General features: G+C 39.7%; 1 protein-coding gene across 5 annotated transcripts in view; it reads left to right on the top strand.

The window, feature by feature from the left end:
• si:ch211-149a19.3 (NACHT, LRR and PYD domains-containing protein 12) overlaps positions 1 to 25,063 on the top strand; it is a 149,019-nt gene that overhangs the window by 117,653 nt on the left and 6,303 nt on the right. For 3 of the 5 annotated variants that reach the window (XM_052532926.1, XM_052532930.1, XM_052532928.1), the window contains 6 exons: positions 7,967 to 8,140; positions 8,732 to 8,905; positions 14,882 to 16,675; positions 17,122 to 17,295; positions 20,255 to 20,428; positions 23,456 to 23,617. In XM_052532926.1, coding sequence (XP_052388886.1) covers positions 7,967 to 8,140; positions 8,732 to 8,905; positions 14,882 to 16,675; positions 17,122 to 17,295; positions 20,255 to 20,428; positions 23,456 to 23,617 — 2,652 coding nt within the window. Of the gene's footprint in view, positions 1 to 2,589; positions 2,799 to 3,404; positions 3,504 to 4,086; positions 4,198 to 4,380; positions 4,474 to 4,554; positions 6,370 to 7,230; positions 7,405 to 7,966; positions 8,141 to 8,731; positions 8,906 to 14,881; positions 16,676 to 17,121; positions 17,296 to 20,254; positions 20,429 to 23,455; positions 23,618 to 25,063 lie in introns of those variants that run through there. The other 2 variants (XM_052532927.1, XM_052532929.1) reach the window with 2 other exon arrangements.

Raw genomic sequence — 25,063 nt, 5'->3', positions numbered from 1 at the left:
ATAAAGAACTGAGAAACTGCAAAACATCAAGCCTAAGCAATGGTTTAAGTCTGTGAAGGCTTTAACGGGGATGGATGGTTATAAAAGTGATGTGGTGTCTCAGGATCATAACATCATGCAATATGAGTGTGACAACTTGGCAAAGCACTTTGCTTCTGTCTGGGATTATGCAAGTCATATTTCTCCGTCTGAGGAAGAGGTTGCCTGCAAGTCGAGTCCAGTTGTAGTATACCTCTTTTGAGTATTGGACAAGTTAAGGTCAGACTCCGCAAAGTGAAAGCAGCAAAGGCTGCTGGTCCCGACGACATTCCTCCTTGGATATTAAAGACATTTCACGAGGAACTGGCACCGGTGCTGTGTGATATCTTTAAAACGTGCATGCAAAATAACATTTTCCCAAAACAATGGAAGGAGGCTGTGGTCAAGGCTGTTCCCAAAAAACAAAGCCCAGTTTTCCAGTAGACTATCGGCAGATTTCATTACTCAGCTGTGTTGGAAAAGTGTATGAAGGAATCCTCAGAGACGCAATTCTGGAGGACACCGTTGCTAAAATTCAACCATCACAACTCGGCTTCATGGCGAACAGATCAACTGACACTGCTCTGATTCAGATTTTGCAATCTTGGCATGATGCACTTAACACCAATCCTAAATTCGACATCCATGCTGTTTTTGTTGATTTTACTCGAGCTTTTGACACAATTGATCATTGTCAACTGCTCTATGCCTTAGCTGAGATGAATGTCAGACGACCGCTTTGGCTCAGTGTAAGGAGCTTTCTGAGTAACAGAGAGCAAAAGGTGATGTGGGGCTCCTGTGTGTCTAACTCCTATCCAATTGCAGCTGGTGTCCCTCAGGGGGGTCTTCTATCCCCTCTGCTTTTTGTCATCGCCATAAACAGCTTGGATTCCTTTCTGCCTCCCTCAGTAATTCCGGTCAAATATGCTGATGATTTAACAATTACTGAATTTTTAATGGGATCCCTACCAGGATTAACTCAGAAGGCCTTGGACTCAGTGGCGGATTGGGGACAGGAATTTTCATTGGCAATGAACAAAGGTAAGACAGTGGATATGATCATTAGCACCAGGAAAGATGAAAACATTCCCTGCCCTCCCTCTTCCGTAATATTAGGATATGCAATTGGCAGAGTTTCCACCTTTAAATTGCTTGGAGTCCAAATTTCTTCTGATCTGTCATGGGATGCCCACGTTAAATACATGATTTCGAAGGTGCGTCCTAGAATACACTATCTCTGTGTTGCTAAAAACGCTGGTCTCCCTAGTGATGTTTTAATGAAAGTATATCTGACATTTATACGGCCAGTCCTAGAGTATGCTAACCCGGTATGGGGTGGATTACCTAAAGGTCTCTCTGATGAGCTAGAGAGGGTCCAAAAACGTTGCTGCCGGATAATAGGTGTTCCAACTTCTACTGTCCCATTACTGAGTCAGAGGTGCGACGAGGCCACTATACGTACTTTTATAAAACTACTCAAGGACAGTTCATCACCTCTGCATTGTTTCCTGTCTGTGGCTCCCAAACCCACTTACCTATTACGGCAGCATAGGGAGTTTGTTGTGCCCAGGAGTAAATCAAAAAGACATGAACTTTCTTTTATTCCACGTGCTCTTAAACTGTTTTATAAATAATTTACAGTTTGTTTCGTTTTTTGTTTGAAGCCTGTTTTGTTTAATTTATTTATTAATTGTATATAAGGTTGTTTCGAGTATGTGTTCTGTTTGATACATTTCAGGGTTTTGTTCTTCAATATCCTGCCTTGTCAAACTTTAAATAAAACTAACTAACTAACTAACTAACTAACTAAACGAAAACTAAACAGCCTACTATCCATGTTTATTGAGTTAATGTTCAATTACATTCTTTTCAGTTAAGTCACCAAACATATTCTGATTTTTAAAAAGAAAAGAAAAACACTTTTCTTTGCATTGCTGCACTTTTATTGAAAGGTTTTGGTTGTTTACTTGGGTAAGCATAAGCTTGGTAATTGTCAAAAAAGTTTTTCTCACTTGTCATCCTGGCATGATGTTGCCTATTCTTTTTTTTTTTTTTTTTTTTTTTTTTACAAAATAAAATAAACTAAAATGAAAAATACATTGCTGTGGACGTTGTTTACTTCATTAATGGGTTTTACTGTGTTAATATAATAAGGATGCGAGTAGAATTTGGTATTCGGTTTCGGATTCGGACGAATCTTACAGTGTGGATTCGGTGCATCCCTAGTTATAATCATCAAACTTAAAAGAAATACAAATTTGAAATATTTCAGTCTGTGTGTAATGAATGAATATAATATACAAGTTTCACTTTTTCAATGAAATTAGTGAAATAAATCAACTTTTTGATGATATTCTAATTATATGACAAGCATATATCTGATTATTTTTAAAGCTTGTCAATCAAAATTTGAGCATCATCCTCAGGATGAATTATGCAAGATCTCTGCCAAAAATGCATTCGGCTATTAAATTATAACATTTACAAACAGTTAATCTCAAACTAGTCTTGTACTTTAACCGAGAATCTGCCCCACCTAAATTTATGGTCAGGAGTCACTAGTAAGTGAAAGTAAATTGTGTTTTACCTGCGCCATTTTATATCTGACTATAAGATTATTTTACTAAAAAAAACAATAGGCTTTAGCGTGTCAAATAGTATATCTTTTTTTATTTTTTTATTTTGCTTGTGTGGGAATTCACGTGTTGCACGTGTTGAAACTATGAAATCTTTGAGAACCTGTGTCTGGTCAACGTTTCATCTTGATCGAGGAGAGTCAGGTGAGGGCATAAAGTGACTTCCTGATTAATGATAAAATAAATTATAAAATACTAACTTAAAGTGCTTAACAAAACAACTTGATCTTATTATTATATATTTTATGGTCTTTTGTTGGACTACAGGCTTATATATTTTGGGAAACACATTAGACTCCTCAAACTTCAAACAAAATTAATAAAAAGTATGTGTAGTTTACATATAAAAAAAGAAAGAAAAAACAAGAAAGCTTACTAAAGTGCCTTTTTCGGTCTGTTCTACAGTAGGTGCCCCAGACCATGATTTCAGAGTGTGACTTTTTACCATGTGACTTTTGCATCCATTGCTACAGTACTGTACATTTGTACTTATAATATATGTCACTTACAGCTTGTCAAAATGAGTATTTGTCTATTAGTGGTTCTATTTGAGATAAGATAATTAGTGGGGAAAAAGAGTGATTGAAAGACATGGTAAATAAATATAAGATTAAGTTATTTTTTTATGATTTCATCATAATGCTTTTTTGTACTGTTCTGTAACCCACATATAACATAATTTGTTTTACTTACAAAAATAAAATGTGTGTTTATATATATATAATATTTTTTTCTTTTTTTGTATATCAGCATGCCACATCAGATTTATCTGAGCAGCTCCATGAAGACTGAATGAATAATGGAGGACACACAAACATTCACCGATGGAGATTTTTCTCCAGGATGCAGGTACAAGCTTTATAAGCTCTCAAAGTTATAGAAAATGTATTGTGTGCCACATCACTGGCTGTTTGCTGGGGTTGGCAAAGTGATCTTAATGGTTCATTAATTTGTGTATTCTCTTGGATTTAAGGCAAGACACACATAAACTGATTTGAGGTACAACATTTCTGTATAGATAGATTTTCTATACGAGGTTTATCTAAATGAAGAATCGAATGACAATTCTGATTTCTATTTTTTTATCTCTATTTTAAAGTCCCTAATCTTGATTACACAAAGACAAATTAAACCCATTGGACTCTGTATATCCATTAAGAGTGACCAATCTATGGACTTTTATTAACACTTTTCATTTGCACAACAAATGTCTGTGCTGAATCTAAAATGACACTCAGGTTTTGACCTGGTCAGATACCCATAATGAGATAGAGGGTAAACCAAAATGGTGGAAAAAATTATATACTCCATCTTGTTAATATTTATTTGGGGAATATTTTAAAAGCCAGCCCCAGGTTAACCTCATTGAAACAATGTACATATATTCTATTGTACATTGAATGTACATCTATTCTATTGTTTTTCATTAAAGTAAAAGAAAGGGTTCAAAAGCACCAGAGCCCAGCTGTGTGTCCATAAATAGTGTCCACTCTATGGACATTCCAATAGAATTAAGGGGAAGAGACACTTCAGCTGATCCAAGGTACAGCATTTCTGTCTGTTTGTAAAATATATATTTTTACCTCTTTTTTACCTTTTATATTTTTTGCCATTTTTCACCTCTTTAATATTGTCAAGTTTATCTATATCTCAAAACAAACATAAGAATTCTTGACTATATTCTCTCTATTATATTTTCTCTGCTCTATTGATGTTGATTCCTTAGAGAAAAACTAAACCAGTTGGAGTCTGTGAAGAGTTACCTCTCTGTGAAAGAAAAAGTAAAACTTAAGGGAAAACACACATCAACTAATCTGAGGTACAACATATCTTTCAAGATAGAACAGATCACATTTAATATAATTTTAAATTTGTTGCAATCTATTTTTTTATATTTCAGTCCTGACTCTGAACTGGTCCAATGCACATTCAAATCAAATCTGCTGAAGAAGTTTGAGTGTCTGTATGAAGGAACAGCAAAGCAAGGAAACCCAACATTCCTGAATGAGATCTACACAGAGCTCTACATTACAGAAAGTGAAAGAGGAGAGATCAGTAATGAGCATGAGGTTAGACAGATTGAGACACAATCCAGGAGAGCAGCAACAGAGGACACACCAATCAAATGCAATGACATCTTTAGAGCTTTACCTGGACAAGACAAAGCCATCAGAACTGTGCTGACAAAGGGAGTCGCTGGCATTGGAAAAACAGTTTCTGTGCAGAAGTTCATTGTGGACTGGGCTGAAGGGAAAGAGAATCAGGACGTCCAACTCATATTTCCACTTCCTTTCAGAGAGCTCAACTTGATGAAGGACAAAACACTGAGTCTTTCAGATCTTCTTCATAGATTTTTCCCTGAAACAACAGAAATTAAACCATTTAGTGGTAAATATAAAGTGTTGTTCATCTTTGATGGTCTGGATGAGTGTCGTCTGTCTCTGGATTTTCAGAGTGATGTGAGGTTATGTGATGTAAGTGAATCAGCCTCAGTGAACGTGCTGCTGAAGAACCTCATTGTGGGGAATCTGCTTCCCTCTGCTCTCATCTGGATCACCTCCAGACCAGCAGCAGCTGATCTCATCCCCTCTGAGTGTGTCCAACGAGTGACAGAGGTACGAGGCTTCAACAACCCACAGAAGGAGGAATACTTCAGGAAGAGAATCAGTGATCAGAGTCTGGCCGACAGGATCATCTCACACCTGAAGTCATCAAGAAGCCTCTTCATCATGTGCCACATCCCAGTGTTCTGCTGGATCTCAGCCACTGTTCTAGAGAAGATGTTGAGTGAAGCAGAGAGTGGAGAGATTCCCAAGACTCTCACTCAAATGTACACACACTTCCTGATCCTTCAGACCGACATTAAACATAAGAAGGACTATGAGAAGAAAGTCAAAGATGAAGACATGATTGTCAAACTTGGGAAACTGGCTTTTGAGCAGCTTGTGAAAGGCAACCTGATCTTCTATGAGCAAGACCTGAGAGAATGTGGCATTGATGAGACTGAAGCATCAGTGTACTCAGGATTGTGCACTCAGATCTTCAGAGAGGAGTTTGGCTTGTTTCAGGGGAAAGTCTTCTGCTTTGTTCATCTGAGTATCCAGGAACATCTAGCAGCTCTATATGCACACTGCTCCTTTATAAATGACAACATCAGTGTCTTTGACCAAACTGCACAGAGTATCTTCTTCAAGATATTAAACTGGACGTATAGCATTTTGTACTGGTTTCTAAATTATTCACTATCTGAACTGCATCAGAAATCTGTGGATGAAGCTTTACAGAGTAAGAATGGACATCTGGATCTTTTCCTGCGTTTTCTTCTGGGTCTCTCACTGGAGTCCAATCAGACTCTCTTACGAGAACTACTGACACAGACAGGAAGCTACTCCTACAACAAAGAGGAAACAGTTCAGTTCATTAAACAGAAGATCAGGGAGAATCGCTCTCCAGAGAGATCCATCAATCTGTTCCACTGTCTGAATGAACTGGGAGATGATTCACTGATGCAGGAGATCCAAGATTATCTGAAATCTGGACAAATAGGAGACACGAAACTCTCCTCATCAGAGTGGTCAGCCCTGATTTATGTGTTGCTGACATCAGAGCAGGAGATGGATGAGTTTGATCTAAAACAGTTTATTGGAGCACAAAATACAGCAGATGAAGTTCTTCAGAAGCTGCTGCCTGTGGTTAAAGAATCCAGATCAGTTCAGTAAGTCATACCAACAACAATCAGATTAGATTAGATTAGATTCAACTTTATTGTCACTGCACATGTAGGTACAAGGCAACGAAATGCAGTTAGCATCTAACCAGAAGTGCAGTAAGTACAGAATAAAGGTCTATAATATGTACAATAACTATACAGGTAAGTATTATGGACATAATTTACAGATATTAAATACTATAAGCACGATATACAGATAGGTGTACTATGAACATACTATACAGATGGGCTATGTAAAAGTGTATGTACACTATAGGCAGAACTATGAACATAATTTACAGTATTGCAATGGACAGTAAAGTGCATAGGAAAAAATATTTCAATGTGCAAATGGATTATACAGTGTTCCTGGATGAACAGGCAGTAGTGCAAGTAATAACAAGTTACTTTTTGCTTGTTGTGAGTAAATAAATAAATCAGAGTGTTGAAGAGGGGGAGGATTCTGTGTGTGTGGTGTGGGGGGTGTTGAGGGGTGTCAGAGGGCAGAGTTCAGCAAGGAGACAGCTTTAGGGAAAAAGCTGTTCCTGAATCTTGTGGTCCTTGTCCGGAGGCTCCTGAAACGCCTTCCGGAGGGGAGGAGGTTAAACAGTTTGTGGTCAGGGTGAGAGGAGTCCGTGAGAATGCTGCGAGCTCGACGTAGACAGCGTTTCCTCTGGATGTCCTCAAGAGCAGGAAGTGGTGTCCCTGTGATTTGTTGGGCAGTTTCACTGCACTGAGAAAAAAAATTATGATTTTAAAATGTACTTTCGTACCAAAGCAATAAAAGGAGCAATCAATTTTAACACACATCATATATGTCAGTGTTTCCTTAACTGAGAGACTGAAGAGTGTCGTTGTTCTCTACAGGTTGAGTTATAGTGGAGTCACAGTTGAAGGTTGTGCTGCTCTGGCTTCAGCTCTGAGATCAAACCCCTCACACCTGAGAGAACTGGATCTGTCTGGAAATAAACTAGGAGATTCAGGAGTGAATCTGCTCTCTGATGGACTGAAGGATCCTCACTGTAACCTGGAAAAACTGATGTAAGAGTGTATTAAAGTCCAACATCCTCCTTCACATTGTAAATAATGAATACGATTTTTTTTAAATGTAAAAGAAAAGCGAAAAAACAACAACTCACTTTCAGATAACTGAAGAGACTGTTTTCTTAAATTTAATTACATTATTCAGTGTATGACATAATTTTATTTATACTTACATGAATACATTTAGCAGATAATTTCATCCAAGGTGACTTGCATTGCATTCAAGGATGCACTGAATTCCCTGGAACTGAGCCAATGATCTTGGTGTTTCTCACACCATGCTTTACTGTTTGAGTTTTTCTGCAACCCTAGTTGTAATTATTCAGTAAATAGGTAAAAACAAACATCAAATATAAAACACAGCATAATGCATAGTTGAAGTATAAAAACATACATATAGTTTATCATATTAAAAATGTCCTTTTACAATCGCTCTGTACAATTTTGGGGACTTAAGTGTAAACTCTATTTGAGGGATGATTGAAGGTTGAGCACCATGTAGAAGTAGGTCTGAACTTTAGAATGAATCTGTTAATTATGCTGTCATTATTCTCTACAGGTTGAGTGATTGTGGAGTCACATGTGAAGGTTGTCCTGCTCTGACTTCAGCTCTGAAATCAAACCCCTCACACCTGAGAGAATTGAATCTGACTGGAAATAAACTAGGAGATTCAGGAGTGAATCTGCTCTCTGGTGTACTGAAAGATATTAATTGTAAACTGAAGAAACTGAAGTAAGAGTGTATAAAAATTCAACATATTCCATTATTCTCATCCCAATGTGAATATAGAATAATTTGAAAAAATAAAGCAAAGAAAAAACAATGCACTGTCAGATAACTGAAGGGAATATACTTCAACTTAATTAGGATATTTTCAAAGTGTCTAACATCTTTTAATTATGTTTGTTTCAATGTATTTAGCAGATGCTTTTATCTAAGGCAATTTTAATTGCATTCAATATATACTAATTATTTGTTCTTGCATTCACTGGGAATTGAATTAATGATCTTTGTGTTGCTTGCATGATGTTATTGGTCGTTTTATATAATTACTACAATATGATGATATGATAATGTAAGAACTGTTTTCATATCATACAGATGTGTTGATAATTTTAGGTTAATCACATAAAAAATTTCAGTATCATTCTTATGATACTCAAATGAACCTTCTTAAGCAGCGTGTAGAAGCAGGTTTGAACCCTAGACTGAATCTGTTAATCATGTTGTGGATTAAGTCACTCTTTCTGATTGTGAGGTTGCTGCTGATCTGAGATGTAGATCCTGAACTGAGAGAATGAAGAGTGTCATTGTTCTCTACAGGTTGAGTAATTGTGGTGTCACAGGTGAAGGTTGTGCTGCTCTGGCTTCTTCTCTGAAATCAAACCCCTCACACCTTAGAGAACTGGATCTGACTGGAAATAAACTAGGAGACTCAGGAGTGAAGCAGCTTTCTGATCTACTGCAGGATCCTCTCTGCAAACTGAAAATACTGAGGTAAGTTTGTATAGAATGTCTCAACAACCTCCCCTGTTTTCTCATATGGTGAATAATGATCGGCATAAAAAATAAACAATAAAATATGAGTACAATTATGTAATACACGCTGGAAAGAATCAAATGAAGACAAAACAACATTCTTTTTAGTAATTTCACAGTCCTTTTATATATATTTTAATGGGGTAAAGAATCACACAACATGGGAAATTCCATGCTGTGCTCATGCACTGGGGCTGGCCGATCACACACTGCTTTCTGGAAGAGTGGTAGAGGTAATGTTATTGTGGAGTCTTCTGGAGACATGTCTCGCCAGAGTGTGTGACACGGCGGCTTTTGTAGTCGTCCTCAGATGAGCTTCAGCTGTGGCCGACCAGCCCGTGCTGAGTGCGCGCAGGTGTTTTACCTCAGTGTCCAGAGTGATGCTAATGAGTGCTCAGGACACTAGCACAATGGAGAGACTGGGACTGGTGAAAACCCATCTCCATTGCCGTTGGCCATTCCTGCTTGATGTTGTATGATGAAGTGGAAGTCCTGGAGTGCCAGGAACCATCTGGTCACTTTTGCATTTGTATCCTTGGCCCAGGCCATCGACTGCAACAGAGCATGGTCAGTGACAATGGTGAACTTTCTGCCAAGAAGTTAATACCTGAGCTCCAGGACTGCCCACTTGATGGGCAACACATCCCTCTCCACGGTGGCGTATCTTTGCTCTGCTGGGGACAGCTTTCGGCTGATGAAGATCAGCAGGTGTTCCTCACCATCCTGTATCTGGGTCAGGACAGCTCTTAACCCGTGTTGGAGGCGTCTGTCTGCAACAGGAAGGGGACATTAAAGTCTGTGGCTTGTAGGACTGGCTCAGCCACCTTCACTTTGACAGGTCCCCAGGGAGTCTTCTCCGGCTGCCCCTTCCTGGTCAGGTTTGTCAAGGGAGCTGCTAAAGAGGAGAAGTTAGGGATTAAGTGGCGATAGTAACCAGCCAACCCCAAAAAGGCTCATACCTCGGTTTTGGAGGTGGGCCGGGACACCAAGAGGATCGCTGACACTTTCTTCTCCTGGGGTTTGATGAGGCCATGACACACCTAGAAGTCCAAATACTTAGCTTCAAAGAGGGCCATATGAAAATTCCAGGGATTGGCGGTCAGTCCAGTTCGGTCTAGCTCTACTAGCTCCCTGTGCAATCGCTACAAGTATACCTTCCAGCTCTACAAGTGCATGATGACATCATCCAAGTAGACAGCCGCGTAGGATTGGTGGGGCCTCAACAGGATATCCATCATCCATTGGAAAGTGGTTGGGGCCCCGTGGAGGCCAAAGGGGAGAACCCGGTACTGCCAGTGGCCACTGAGGGTTGAGAACATGGTTTCTGGCTTGCCCAAAGTCATTGTCAAAGCAAAAGGGTGCTGTCAGGTTTTAGGAACATGATGATGGGGCTGGACCAAGGGCTGTGTGATGGTTCTATCACCCCTAACTTCAGCATCTCCTGTACCTCCTCCTCGAAGGCATGTCGCCATGTCGAGTCTCCGGGACATGGTAAGACCACTGCCTGATGAACATTCCTGGTGGTGTGTGGATGTCATTTTGGAGAATATGGGTCTGCCCATGGAGGGGGGAGAACACATTGGAGAATTGGCTGACCGGGTGTTGCAACTCCTTTTTCTTGGCAACCGATAGGATGGAATTGACGTCAACCACCATGGGTGCAGTGGTGGCCAGAGCAGACAGTTGGGCCCTTGTCCCGACCCATCGCTTTAGGAGGTTGACATTGTATGGCTGGTCCTCTCTTCTTCTTCCGGGCTGCTGGACTCAGTACGTGACTGGCCCAACCCGTTCCATCACTGTATATGGCCCTTGCCAAGTAGTGAGATACTTACAGGTGGCTGTCAGGACTAGGACCATTACATGATCCCCGGCTGAAACTCCTGTGGTTGGGCTGCCCTGTTGTAGTGGCACTGCTGGGCCTGCTGGGCTTTCGTGAGGTGTTCCCAGAGTAGTGGCATGACCCTATTGATCTCCTCCCTCATCTCACGAACGTGTTCGATGGTGGATCGATGGGCTGCCGGCTGCTGTTCCCAGGCCTCTTTTGCAACATCTAGAAGGCCACGAGGTTGCCATCCAGACAAGAACTCAAAGGGGGTAAAACCTGGCGGTCTTCTCTGATACCAAATAGGATGTATGGCATCTGGTCTCAGTCTGTGGCCACATGACGGAGCATCTGCTTCAATGTCTGGTTAAATTGCTCGACCAGCCCATCAGTCTGGTGGTGATAGACTGTGGTCTTTAGCTGTTTTACCTTCAGGAGACAACAGTGGTCAGCCATTAACTGGGACATGAACGGGGTGCCCTGATTGGTCAGTATCTCCCTGTTGAGATGCCGACTTGACTACAGAGGAGGAACATCTCCTGGGCAATGGTTTGGATGTGGCCTTCCAAAGGGGGACAGCTTCCGGGTAGTGACTGGTGTAGTCCACTATCATGAGGATGTGTTTGTGCCCCCTGGCAGACTTCAGCAGTGGCCCGACCAAATTCATCCCTATATTCTCGAAGGGCACCTCGATGATAGGCAAGGGGATCAGTGGGCTGGGGGAGGTGTCTGTGGTGACGTCCGTTGGCAGGTTGGACAAGCTTTACAAAACCGCTTTATGTCAGCATCCAGGCCTGGCCAGTGGAAGTGGGCGCAGATCCGTTATATGGTCTTTTGCGCCCCCAGGTGGCAGGCCAGATGGGAGTGTGCTAACACTGTGACACAGTAAAGCAGGCCTTAGCATTTTGGGTTAGCATTTTGGGAGGGACTCACCAACTCTGGTGCTGTCTGAGGCTAGCAAGGCGGGGTGTTGCGGAGGTCCTCAGGTCAACTTTTGTTTTCGGCAGTTCCCAGTGGGGCTGGCAGGCTGAGGTACAACAGCAAGCAGCTGGTCGCACCCCAGCCAGTCTCTCAAGAGCATCATGGGGATGGGCAGATCCTTCACGATCCCCACTTCGCGTGTCTCCATGCACGCAGGTGATGGGTAAGAGAGCCTTGGACTCCACATATGGGGGCAACACTGTAGGCTGCACTAGGCTGACTGTACTGCCCGAATCCAGCACCTTTTAACTTTTACTTCCATCCTCGGCGCCCCCGGTGGTGGTTCGTGGTGGACGATGCAGCCTGCCAGCCAGGCCCAACTTGGCAAGTGGGATGGTTCCGTGGGGATAGGCTCGTCTTGTGGACTAGGAACCGCCGGTCTGCTTACTGGTCTATGCCTTGCTCCTGGTTCACCCTCTGGGAAAATGGTGGTGCTCACTTCCCAGTCTCACGGTGTTGGGCCGCCTCTGCCAACTTGATGGCCTCCATGAGATCGCCGAGGGTTCCGCATACCTGCTGCCAGCCAAAGTGGATAGGGAAGGGCCCGAAGCAGATGATCTATCACCACTCACTCCACAACCTGGGCAGCAGTGGGACCCCCTGTGAGCAGCCAATGATGTTCTAGACAGGTGAGTTTGGCTGCTTGGGCACGGGCTGGCAACCAGGTCTTATATTCCCAGTCATGGAATAACTGTGCCACACAAATGGGTGAAAGCCCCACCAAGGCCAGGATCTCAGAGCCAGTGACAAAATGCATGTTGCGGCTCCCCTGTTAACAGCGGTGCCAGCATGCGTGCTCAGTCCTACTGAGGCCAGCCTTACCAAGTTTCGATGGCCTCAACATCTGTAGATAGTTCTCTGTGTCATCATGTGCAGTCATCTTCGGCAGGAGCTGTGTTGCCTGAACAGGGGGATCTGGCATCGAAACTCATGGCGCAGTGGCAGTGCGAAGCGGGGCAAGCTCTTGCTCAGATTCTCCCTGGCGGGTGGTCATATGCTCCATAATCTGCTGTTGGCAGATGCTCACCTCGGTGAGATGTTTCAGTAATTCCTCCATGCCTATATATATATATATATATATATATATATATAAATATATATATATATATATATATATATATATATATATATATATATATATATATATATATATATATATATATATATATATATATATATATATATATATATATATATATTCAATTCAATTCAATTCAAGTTTATTTGTATAGCGCTTTTTACAAAACAAATCGTTACAAAGCAACTTTACAGAAAATTATGTTTCTACAATATTTAGTAGTAGCTAGTAGTTTGTGCACATTTGACAGGATTTTAGAAAAAATAAAAATAATAATAATAATACAAGACGTAGTCAGCTAGACGATGAACTATCAATATTATAAATTAAGTTATTATATGATTCAGTCACACATTTAGCAATAATTGTTAGTTCTGTTTGTTGATTCAGGGTTAGCATCATCATAGCAGGTCCTCTGAGGGTCAGCATCATCTCTTCTCAGGTGTTCTGGATCCAGACTGTAAATCCCGTGGAGAAACATAGACACAAAATACAGACATCATTAGCATAGCTGCTGATCCAACAAAGTAAAATTAGTTTAACCCAAGCTAATGAATAAAAATGCACCTTTGATCAGATGCAACTACACTCACAATTAAAAAGATACATTATTCGAATGCTTGGCGAAAGAGATGTGTTTTTAATCTAGATTTAAACAGAGAGAGTGTGCCTGAACCCCGAACATTATCAGGAAGGCTATTCCAGAGTTTGGGAGCCAAATGTGAGAAAGCTCTACCTCCTTTAGTGGACTTTGCTATCCTAGGAATGACCAAAAGTCCAGCGTTTTGTGACCTTAGGGTGCGTGATGGGTTGTAACGTGGTAGAAGGCTAGTTAGGTATGCAGGAGCTAAACCATTTAGGGCCTTATAGGTAAGTAATGATAATTTGTAACTGATACGGAACTTAATAGGTAGCCAGTGCAGAGACTGTAAAATTGGGGTAATATGATCATATATTCTTGACCTCGTAAGGACTCTAGCTGCTGCATTTTGGACTACCTGTAGCTTGTTTATTGACGAAGCAGGACAACCACCTAGAAGTGCATTACAATAGTCCAGTCTAGAGGTCATGAATGCATGAACTAGCTTTTCTGCATCAGAAACAGATAACATGTTTCGTAGCTTGGCAATGTTTTTAAGATGGAAGAAAGCAGTTTTTGTAACATTGGAAATATGATTTTCAAAAGACTAATTGCTGTCTAATATAAAACCCAGATTTCTGACTGTAGAGGAAGTAACAGTACATCCGTCTAGTTGCAGATTGTAATCTACAAGATTCTGTGTAGTGTTTTTTGGTCCAATAATTAGTATCTCTGTCTTATCCGAATTTAATTGGAGAAAATTGTGTGTCATCCAATCTTTTACATTTATATATATAAATCCCATCCATTCTTTTACATTTCCAATCTTTTACATTTATATATATATATATATATATATATATATATATATATATATATATATATATTAGGAGTTTAACGGTATGTGTATTCGAATTACTGTATGTATATATATATATATATATATATATATATATATATATATATATAAAACATTCTTGGATGAGTGAAGATGTTACAACTGTATCCATAAAAATGTGTTGAGGAATTTAAAGTGCTCGCAAAAATTAAATGATCCTGTTTTTTTATGAGAATATTTAAATAAGCACACACAGGCTGCTCTGAGTTACAACTGTTTTTTTTTTTTCAGATAGATTTATACATCTTTTTATTATTTATTTATTTATTACACTCTAATGATAATTTTGTTGAGGCCCTGAAACTATTTTCATTAACAGAGAAAGAAAGGAGGTAACTGGCAATATTCTGTTTAAAATGTATATGATTGAACTACTGTATCATGCTGTTGATCTGAATACCAGCACAAATTGTGATTAACAGCAGCCTTGTGACAAAAACACTGCCATGCTGATATTTGGAACAACAGCACTCTTGGTGACATGATAATTATTTATTTGATTAACAAGTCTTCATTTATTTTACTACCGTTTTTAACTTTTTATTTATGTTGTTATCTGTTATTTAATATTTCAGTCATAACTTTCTACTAATCCAAAGAATGCTTAAATTAAATCTGAAGAAGAAGTGTCAGTGTCTGTATGAAGAAACAGCAAACCAGGGAAACCCAACACTCCTGACAGAGACCTGCACAGAGCTCTACATCACAGAGAGTGAAAGAGGAGAGATCAATAATGAGCATGAGGTGAGACAGATTGAGACACAATCCAGGAGAGCAGCAACCGAGGACACACCAATCAAATCCAGTGACATCTTTAGAACTTTACCTGGACAAGACAAAGCCATCAGAACTGTGCTGACAAAAGGAGTTGCTGGCATTGGAAAAACAGTTTCTGTGCAGAAGTTCATAGTGGACTGGGCTGAAGGGAAAGAGAATCAGGACATCCAACTTACATTTCCACTTCCTTTCAGAGAGCTCAACTTGATGAAGGACAAAACACTCAGTCTTTCAGATCTTCTTTGTATCTTTTTCCCTGACACAAAAGAAATGAAAATATCCGGTGATGAATATAAAGTGTTGTTCATCTTTGATGGTCTGGATGAGTGTCGTCTGTCTCTGGATTTTCAGAGTGATGTGAGGTTATGTGATGTAAGTGAATCAGCCTCAGTGAACGTGCTGCTAATGAACCTCATTGTGGGGAATCTGCTTCCCTCTGCTCTAATCTGGATCACCTCCAGACCAGCAGCAGCTGATCTCATCCCCTCTGAGTGTGTCCAACGAGTGACAGAGGTACGAGGCTTCAATGATCCACAGAAGGAGGAATACTTCAGGAAGAGAATCAGTGATCAGAGTCTGGCTGACAGGATCATCTCACACCTGAAGTCATCAAGGAGCCTCTTCATCATGTGCCACATCCCAGTCTTCTGCTGGATCTCAGCCACTGTTCTGGAGAAGATGTTGAGTGGAGCAGAGAGCGGAGAGATTCCCAAGACTCTCACTCAAATCTACACACACTTCCTGATCCTTCAGACCCGCATCAAACATGAGAAGGACTATAAGAAGAAAGTCAAATATGAAGACTTGATTGTCAAACTGGGGAAACTTGCTTTTGAGCAGCTTCAGAAAGGCAACCTGATCTTCTACGAGGAAGACCTGAGAGAGTGTGGCATTGATGAGACAGAAGCAACAGTGTACTCAGGATTGTGCACTCAGATCTTCAGAGAGGAGTTCGGCTTGTATCAGGGGAAAGTCTTCTGTTTTGTTCATCTGAGTATCCAGGAACATCTAGCAGCTCTATATGCACACTGCTCCTTTACAAATGACAATATCAGTGTCTTTGAACAAACCATAGAGACTTTGTTTTCCCAAATTTTAATCCAGAAGAAGCCTATTTCATTATATGAGCTGCATCAGAGAGCTGTGGATGAAGCTTTACAGAGTAAGAATGGACATCTGGATCTTTTCCTGCGTTTTTTTCTGTGTCTCTCACTGGAGTCCAATCAGACTCTCTTACGTGAACTACTGACACAGACAATAAGCTGCCCCTACAAAAAAGAGGAAACAGTTCAGTTCATTAAGCAGAAGATTAGGAATAATCAGTCTCCAGAGAGATCCATCAATCTGTTCCACTGTCTGAATGAACTGGGTGATGATTCACTGATGCAGGAGATCCAAGATTATCTTAAATCTGGAAAAATAGGAAAAACCAAACTCTCCTCTTCACAGTGGTCAGCTCTGGTTTATGTGTTGCTGACATCAGAGCAGAAGATAGATGAGTTTAATGTAAAACAGTTTATTGGAGCCCAAAATAAAGCAGATGAAGTTCTTCAGAAGCTGCTGCCTGTGGTTAAAGAATCCAGATCTGTTCAGTAAGTCACACTGACAACAATCATTAGACTGATGAAACATGAACACATTTATAATTTTAACATGTTCTTTCTTTCCAAAAGCAACAAAAGTGGTATATTTTCACAAAATTTCATCACTGTCATTGAGCAGGAGAGTGTGAGAGGTCCACTTACTAAAGCAGTGGAGGAGGTTTTTCTGTGTTTCTGTGTAAGAGCTGATGATTGTATAAGAAGTTTTACATGTAATGAAGGGATGAATGTGACAGGAATCAAAACTGACAGCCAACCGCAATACAGTGTCTTTAACTATCTTTTTTTCTTCTTCTTCTTTTGTATATAAATGCTGAATGTTTAGGACAATTCGTTTAGAACTACTTGTTTATTTAAATTTATTATTGTCACTATAAATCACGTTATTCTATAATTGCAGTTAGTATCAGTTCAACATGCATATTTAATCTCCACAGGTTGGTTTGTTGTGAAGTCACAGTTGAAGGTTGTGCTGCTCTGGCTTCAGCTCTGAGATCAAACCCCTCATACCTGAGAGAACTGGATCTGTCTGGAAATATACTAGGAGCTTCAGAAATGAATCTGCTTTCTGATGGCCTGAGGGATCTTCACTGTAAACTAGAAACACTTTGGTAAGAATGTATAAATTTGTCAACATCATTCTCCATTTTCTTCCTATGGTCAATAATAAACAAAATAAAAACTAAAACTAAACAAGACCAAAAAGTTTCCTGTCAGATAATTGAAGAGGATGCTGTTTAATCTTCATTAGATTTTTTTTTTATATATATGAAAGCAGTTAGGGTTACTTATCACACTTGAATCGACAAATACACACTAAGACGCCCATTATAAGGTAAGTATCCTCATCTTAAATGAGTAAAAATAAAAAGTTTTAAATGAATGTAAATTGTTGGGTGAAAATCTGATGAAGATATGTGCATTTGGTTTCCCAGGTTTTTTTCCTACACAGACATAACACACTGTTTTGTAACTTGTCTGCTTTTAACAAACTTTTGTGTAAATGAACATTTAAAGGTACAGGTTGTAGGACCTGCCACTAGAGGGCGCACTACCAAAACAATATCAATCGCATGGTTTGATGATGCTAAGAAGGAGCATGGAATGATGGGATTTGTTGTCCTCTACCCAACCGCTGACAGCCATCAATCAGACGGAAAGATAAATCATCGATTTAACTCGAGTTCAACGATTTGCGCAAGTAGATTACATAAAAAGTCAATGCAAAGACGTGATCAGACTATGGATCAGATGCATCCTCGCGCGGGTCTAGAGACACAATGCCCCACGTTTGGCGTGTATGCCCCATAATACTAATCTTGTTGATTGTTATAATAGCATATGTTTTCTGTAAAGATACGAATGAAAACAATTCAGCTGTCGAGTAAAACACAAACGAGATCGGCATCTCGGCACCAAGTTTGTTGCAAAGCTCTCTCCATCTAGAAAATGCAACATTGATCCTCGCTCTTTATCTCCTCTAGTCCCAAACTCTTCTTGGGTCGTTTGGTTGGCACAGATGCTTATGTTTACGGGAGCTGTCCTTGACGACAGAACCAGCAGCAGACGGTAAACTTCAAACTGCTTGAAGCAAGCTAGTGGTAAATCAGAGTATCCGTATGAGCTGTAAAGACACAGCCCTATTTTGGATAAAGGGGGCGGGGAGCAGCAGTTAATTTGCTTTAGTTAACTTTAGTTAGTCTGGAATGTTGCTGTTTGAGCATAAAAAAAGATCTGCAAAGTTACAAAGCTCAAAGTTCAATTTAAAAGGAGATATTTTATTTAACAGAAATTACTTTTCAAAAACTACAATGAATGACTCTTTTGGACTAGAACACATATTTTCTGGGAATTGTGATGTTACAAATATTGACAAATGGGATGAGACTTGGTTGAGCTGCACTAGAGAAGGCAACAAGTGTTATCACTATGTCAGAGACACGCTAGCTTTCCCAAGGCAGACAAAATTAAAGTGTTAAACATCATTCGAGTTTAAATCATACTAAAATTGATTTGATTTTGATGCAATATTTACACTAAAGCTCGCAAACAGCTATGGTGCATGACATTTCCCGACCGGGTGCCGAGTGCTGAAAATCAAAAAACACTAAGAAAGCCAAGGGCAACAATGGCAAAGAATCAAAACTCCATCAGTGACACGTTCTCTGTTGACATTCTAAGCTGTAGAGGTCATCCACCATCTGATCTGGATATGGACTGGATCCGAATGGCTACAGTGACCAAAGAATAAAAATGAAAGAGAAAAATATTAGCGTAGATGTTACCTTGACAACACATTCATTCAGTACTCCATCAGTTGTTGCAAATAAATATTTCTTCTTATTATTATTATGGTCACACTTTATTTTAGGGTCCAATTCTCACTATTAAATAACCATTAACTATGACTTTTGCCTCAATTAACTCCTTATTTGCTGCTTATTAATAGTTTATAAGGTAGTTGTTAAGTTTAGGGTATTGGGTAGGATTATGGATGTCATGCATTATATGTACTTTATAAGCACTAATAAACAACTAATATGTTAATAATAGACATGCTAATAAGCAACTAGTTATTAGTGTGAATTGGACCCTATACTAAAGTGTTACCATTATTATTATTTAATTATTTTTTTTTCTAATTGTGTCTTATTTCCTATTATTATATTTTTTAAAGGTTAAACTTATTAATTCATATTTTTGTCACTGACAAAATATTCTGTATTCTATTAAAAAAGGGCATATTTAAATATTCTTCTCACATTTTTATGTGGAGTTGAAATCAACCCCAACTTTACTTCAGAATGCAACACTCATAACCCAAGATCACATGATCACAAATGGAAATCACTTTCTTGATTCCTCCACTGTCTTCTGGAAATGCCCTTCATGAAGGAATTCTGTTATTCATTTTCATTTGAATTTCGCTAAAAAAAAACATGTGGAACATGTGTGAAAGAAGGACAGGAGAGGAAGAAGGATTCTGCATCTTGACTCTGTGGGGAGTGAAGACAGAAGTGTGTATGTGTGTATTTGTTTTGTCCATATCTCAGGTTCTTCTAGCCTTTCAGTGGTCTGTTATATAGATGTGCTATTGAGGAAGGAAATATCAGATTTCTGAATGTTGCGACTGACTAATCAGAATCCAGTATTCCAAAGAGCTGTGTAATAAATTATTATAATGCATGGAGTGGAGGCAAAGAACCACTGAATGTGAAGAGAGAGATTGTGTGTGTAATTACCTGTGCCTCCGCAGTGTTTCTCCAGTAATAGTGAAGGTTTGGGTTTAATTACATCAGAAAACAGCCAGGTTACTTACCACGTTTATGTTATTTTATTTACAGAAGTCACAAGATGACACTGACATCAAGTTTCTGTGCTTTTAAACATTTCTGTGTGTGTGCTGTAAGATCTCCGTTTACACTTTTTGGTGAATGACTGAAATGTCTACTGTGCTTTGGCACTGTCAGTGACCACCAATTAAGTCTCACTTTCTGAATGTGAAGTTCCTGCTTATCTGAGCTGTAGATTCTGAACTGAAAGAGTGAATAGTGTCATTGTTCTCCACAGGTTGTGTAAGTGTGGTGTCACAGATGAAGGTTTTGCTGCTCTGGTTTCCGCTCTGAGATCAAACCCCTCACACATGAGAAAACTGGATCTGTCTGGAAATGAACCAGGAGTGTCAGGAGTGAATCTACTCTCTGATCTATTGAAGGATCCTCACTGTAAATTAGAGATACTGAGGTAAATCATCTCTTTGAGAGTCACAGACACTCACTCACTAAGAAATAGACTGCCTGGCCAAAAATAAAGTTTTAATACTTGAGAGTCTAGGATTGTTGGCTCATTATTGCAGTGATTTATATGTGTCTTGTAGCTTTTAATTTACTAAGAAAAAAATAAAAATATTTCCCGCACCTGTCTACATGTTCCAGGGTGACAGTGTGAGGATTCATTGGACCCAAATTGTGAAATAGGGATTAAGTGAGTGTGAGAAATCATTTTCAACTATGAATTGGCTACCACACGGTCCTGAGCTTAACCCTGGTGAAAGTCTTTATGTTGTTGAGTGTCGAACTTTTTTTCGGCCAGGCATTGTAAAGTTGACTCCAGCACATCCCAAAGATTTTCACTGCCATTAAAGGAGTAGGTCAATTCCAGAACAAAAGTTTACAGATCACTTACTCACCCCCTTATCATCTAAGATATTCATGTCTTTTTTTTTTCAGTCGTAAAGAAATTGTTTTTTGAGCAAAACATTTAAGGATTTCTCTACATATAATGGACTTCTATGGTGCTTACACCAAAATGCAGTTTAAATGCAGCATCAAAGGGCTCTAAATGATCCCAGCCAAGGAAGAAAGGTCTTATCTAGCGAAACAATCTGTTATTTTCTAGAGAAAAAAAATAATTTATATACTTTTTAACCTCAAACGCTTGTCTTGTCTAGCACTGCATGAACGTATCGGGTTATTTGCGTAACCCATGTTCTCTGAATAGAGAACGAGATGCTGGGTCCTTATGACGCAATGGGAATGCCCTCTAGGCAAGCCAATTGTCTAAAGCCTGCAAAAAATCACACCAATTAATTGGCTGATAGCGCGGTCGCCGCGGACACTCTTGCATCACCATCTTTATACTTGTGAACCTGCTCTTCAGATTTCTCTGCCGAAAAAGACCGCTTGTCGGCAGCACGAGGAGCTAGGCAGCAGTCGGAGCATCTCGTTACCTACTCAGACAACATAAGTAACCTGAGACGTTCTCTTTCATAGGTTCACTCAATGCTGCATCGCAATGATGCAATGGGAATGATATACCATACCAAACATCCCAAGCTAAAGCACTGCCATTTCTGGCCCGATGAAGAACCTGATATCATACCCGGCTAGTTCAAGACCTGGGAACCAGGAGCCATGTCAAGATCCAAATTATAGAACCTGATAAAAGTGTGCAGAGCGAACCATCCTGCTGCTACACAAATATCCTGAGGCCAAGAGAGCACATGTGGCAAAGAAGGACATCCTTGTAGTGACTCACTAGAGACATTCCCATAGTGATGTAGTGTTGAGTGAACATATGAAAGAGAGCTCTGGTTTTTCAGGTTCATGACAGTTAGGGTATGTCGAAAAACTCCCATCTCATTTTCTCCTCCAACTTCAAAATCTTCCTACATTGCTGTTTTACCATTTTTTGTAATGGCAGTTTAACCATATTTGCATGTTTACTTTGGAAACACTGGGTTGGTACTCCTGCAGCAATGTAGGACAATTTTGAAGTTGAAAGAAAATTAAATGGGAAGTTTTTTGAAACCCTAACTGTCATGAACTGGAAAAAAACTGAGTTCACATAGAGCTAGACAAGAAGAGCATTTGAGGTTAAAAAGTTTATAAATTTACAATTTTATCAGAAAATAACTGATAAGACCCTTCTTCCTCAGCTGGGATCATTTCAAGCCCTTTGTTGCTGCATTTAAGATGGATTTTGGAAGTTCAAACAGAGGCACCATAGAAGTCCATTACATGGGGAGAAATCCTGAAATGTTTTCCTCTAAAAACATAATTTCTTTATGACTGAAGAAAGAAAGACATGAACATCTTGGATTACAAGAAGGTGTGAGTACATTATCTGTAAATTTTTGTTCTGGAAGTGAACTACTCATTAGTAGGGTGACCATCCGTCCCGCGTAGCGCGTGTGCGCACAGCGTTTGAAACCCAATTCATGCGTCCCACAAATTGAGACTGTCACGCATAATCAATGCTTGCTCAAAAAAAGTTGGTTGCTCATCTATATCTGGAGTCATCAACCCGTCGATCACGGTAGGCAAGTCGATCTTGGAAGCATTTTAAGTCGATCGCAAAGATTTTTCATAATCTGAGAAAAAAAGGTGCGAGCCTCCGCTGACTGCTGTTTTTTTGTTTTAGATCAGACCATACAACTGATTTAGACGCGGTGCCGGTGTGATGAGATGTACTAATATCCGTCTGCTCGGGCATGATTGTTTTAGGCCTGTAATTGATTGATTATTGAGCTAATAGGGATGGCACGGTTCGCTGAAAAAAATGCACATTCTGGCTTCCCAAACATTACAAAAACATGAGGAAAAAAAAAAACCCTGGACAAATCATTCACTCTTTTTCAACGCGAATGCTGTATATGAGCAGTAATTTATTTTTAAAGTGAATAAATTGTAATGAAAAATAAATAAAATTAAATAGCTAAAGTAAATCGTAAGTGGAAGTGCATTTGTCGATTCTGTCATAAGCATACAGTACATCAGCAATTACACATTTTTAGGGGAATAGGGCATTATTAATATACCATGTAAGGTGGTATGTGCTAGAAATGGGTAAACCACTATCAGTGAGTCTGCCCATGGGGTGGGGGCACCACCGCGAAAGGCAGTGTCCCACATTGTCCCTCAGAAACATACCCCTTGTCCCCCCTTGGGCTTATTAGCAGGTGGTCACCCTACTCATTAGTGACCAATTTTTCACAATTTGAGCTTGATGAATCTTGACGTAGTCATCCTAGAATATGGACATGGGTGTGCCTTCCAACATGGTTCTTTGAGAAATAATGTGGATGCTTAAATTCAAATGGATTTTGGATATCTGGAATGGTGTGGCCATGGCGAGTGATTGTAATGACAAAATCTTAAACTGCGACCGTTAACCGTGCCGTGGATTAAGTCTTTCTTATTGTGAAGTTGCTGCTGATCTGAGCTGTAGATCCTGAACTGAGAGACTAAAGAGTGTCATTGTTCTCTACAGGGTGAGTTATTGTGGAGTCACAGATGAAGGTTGTGCTGCTCTGGCTTCAGCTCTGAGATCAAACTCCTCACACCTGAGAGAACTGAAGTTGTCTGGAAATACAGGAGTAAATCTGCTCTCTGCTGGACTGAAGGATCCTGACTGTAAACTGGAAATACTGTGGTAAGATTATATAAATGTCAACATCATCCTAAATTTTGCTCCTCTGGTGTGTATGAAAAAAATTAAAACCAAAACGGTTTCTTGAGGAAAGTACAGTATCAGTTAGTTGAAAGGGATGTTGTTTTAATCTTCATTGCATTCTTTTCAAAGTTTTTGACAAAATGTTACAGTATTTATGAAAGAATAAAGTGAATGGATGATGTGAAGAGGTGACAGGTGCTTTATATCATTCAGATGTGTTGAAGATTTGGGTGTATCAACATACAAATTAAATCATTCTGGGATCAAGCAGCATGAAAAAGCAAGTCTGCACTGTTAGATATTCCTGTATTTGGCTGATTATTCATTAGGTGTTTTATCATTGTATTAGATTTGTCTAATACATAAAATTGGAAAACTTGACCAAAGTTCTTGTGAGAAGAAGAATTAAAAAAATAAATAATCCTTCTAAAACTTGGTTCATACCGGTCGCATCTGCAAGCTGACTTGGTCACATGTGACAAAAATGACATCATTGTGGTGCTAGCGGAAAAGCAAATTGACTTCGCTAGACCCCATTTTGCATGTCGAGTCAAGTCACCTTTATTCATGTAGCACTTTTATTTTTACATGCAGAGTTTTTAGGTCCTATAATTAACACCTCTGTTTTTTTTTTCAGAATTTAGCAGTAAAAATAACTCGTCATCCAGTTTTTTATATCGACTATGCATTCCATTAGTGAGTTCTGACTGCTCTTTCAAAGTATCCTTCTTCCCCACATGAATGATGACTTGATTTGCAGTCTCCTGCTTCATTAAAATGTTTTGAAGTTCTCTGTTCACATCAGAAACGGTTGCTTGAGGAAAGCATCATGTAGTTGTAGTCCTGCTACTGATGTTTCTTATTATACTGTAGCGTCGCCCACTATCAGAGTCCTTGGCTCTGTTGCACTCTGAGCTGAATGCTGCTGTCTGCTCAATCTTGAGTGCCTGTTAGTAGCGATGTTAACTGCTGGCTGATACGATCCATGTTCAGTCACATTTGGGGATTCCTCACCCACATTCATTAATGTTTCAAAACTGTTTTCAAGATGTATAGGGCGTGGTTAAATACCAGTGTTTGCAAGCCTTGTCATAGCTGTATCTGGGGTAGAGGATGCTACTGCAGCAATATGAGAGACTCGTGACTCTGATGTCTTGAGTGACTTTGGGTCTCACTCCCTGCCTGTGCTATCGATTAGTGTGTCAGTAAGTTTTAGCTTGTTCCTCTACACTTGGTATACACTAATGAGATTCACTAGATTTACGGGACTCACCGGATGTACTGTATGCTAAAGGGGTCTGTGAGGATGATCTGATGTGTGTTCTGTCTGTTTTGGAAGTCCAGCAAGTAACTTTGTTTAGAGAAACGCAATCCTAACAGTGGAATCAACTTAAAATATGCCATCATTTTTGCTCATGCAGTTAA

The sequence above is a fragment of the Carassius gibelio genome, chromosome A19 (assembly GCF_023724105.1).
Source record: "Carassius gibelio isolate Cgi1373 ecotype wild population from Czech Republic chromosome A19, carGib1.2-hapl.c, whole genome shotgun sequence".
In the NCBI taxonomy this organism is placed as follows: Eukaryota; Metazoa; Chordata; class Actinopteri; order Cypriniformes; family Cyprinidae; genus Carassius; species Carassius gibelio.
This window is presented reverse-complemented; position numbering and strand designations above follow the sequence as displayed.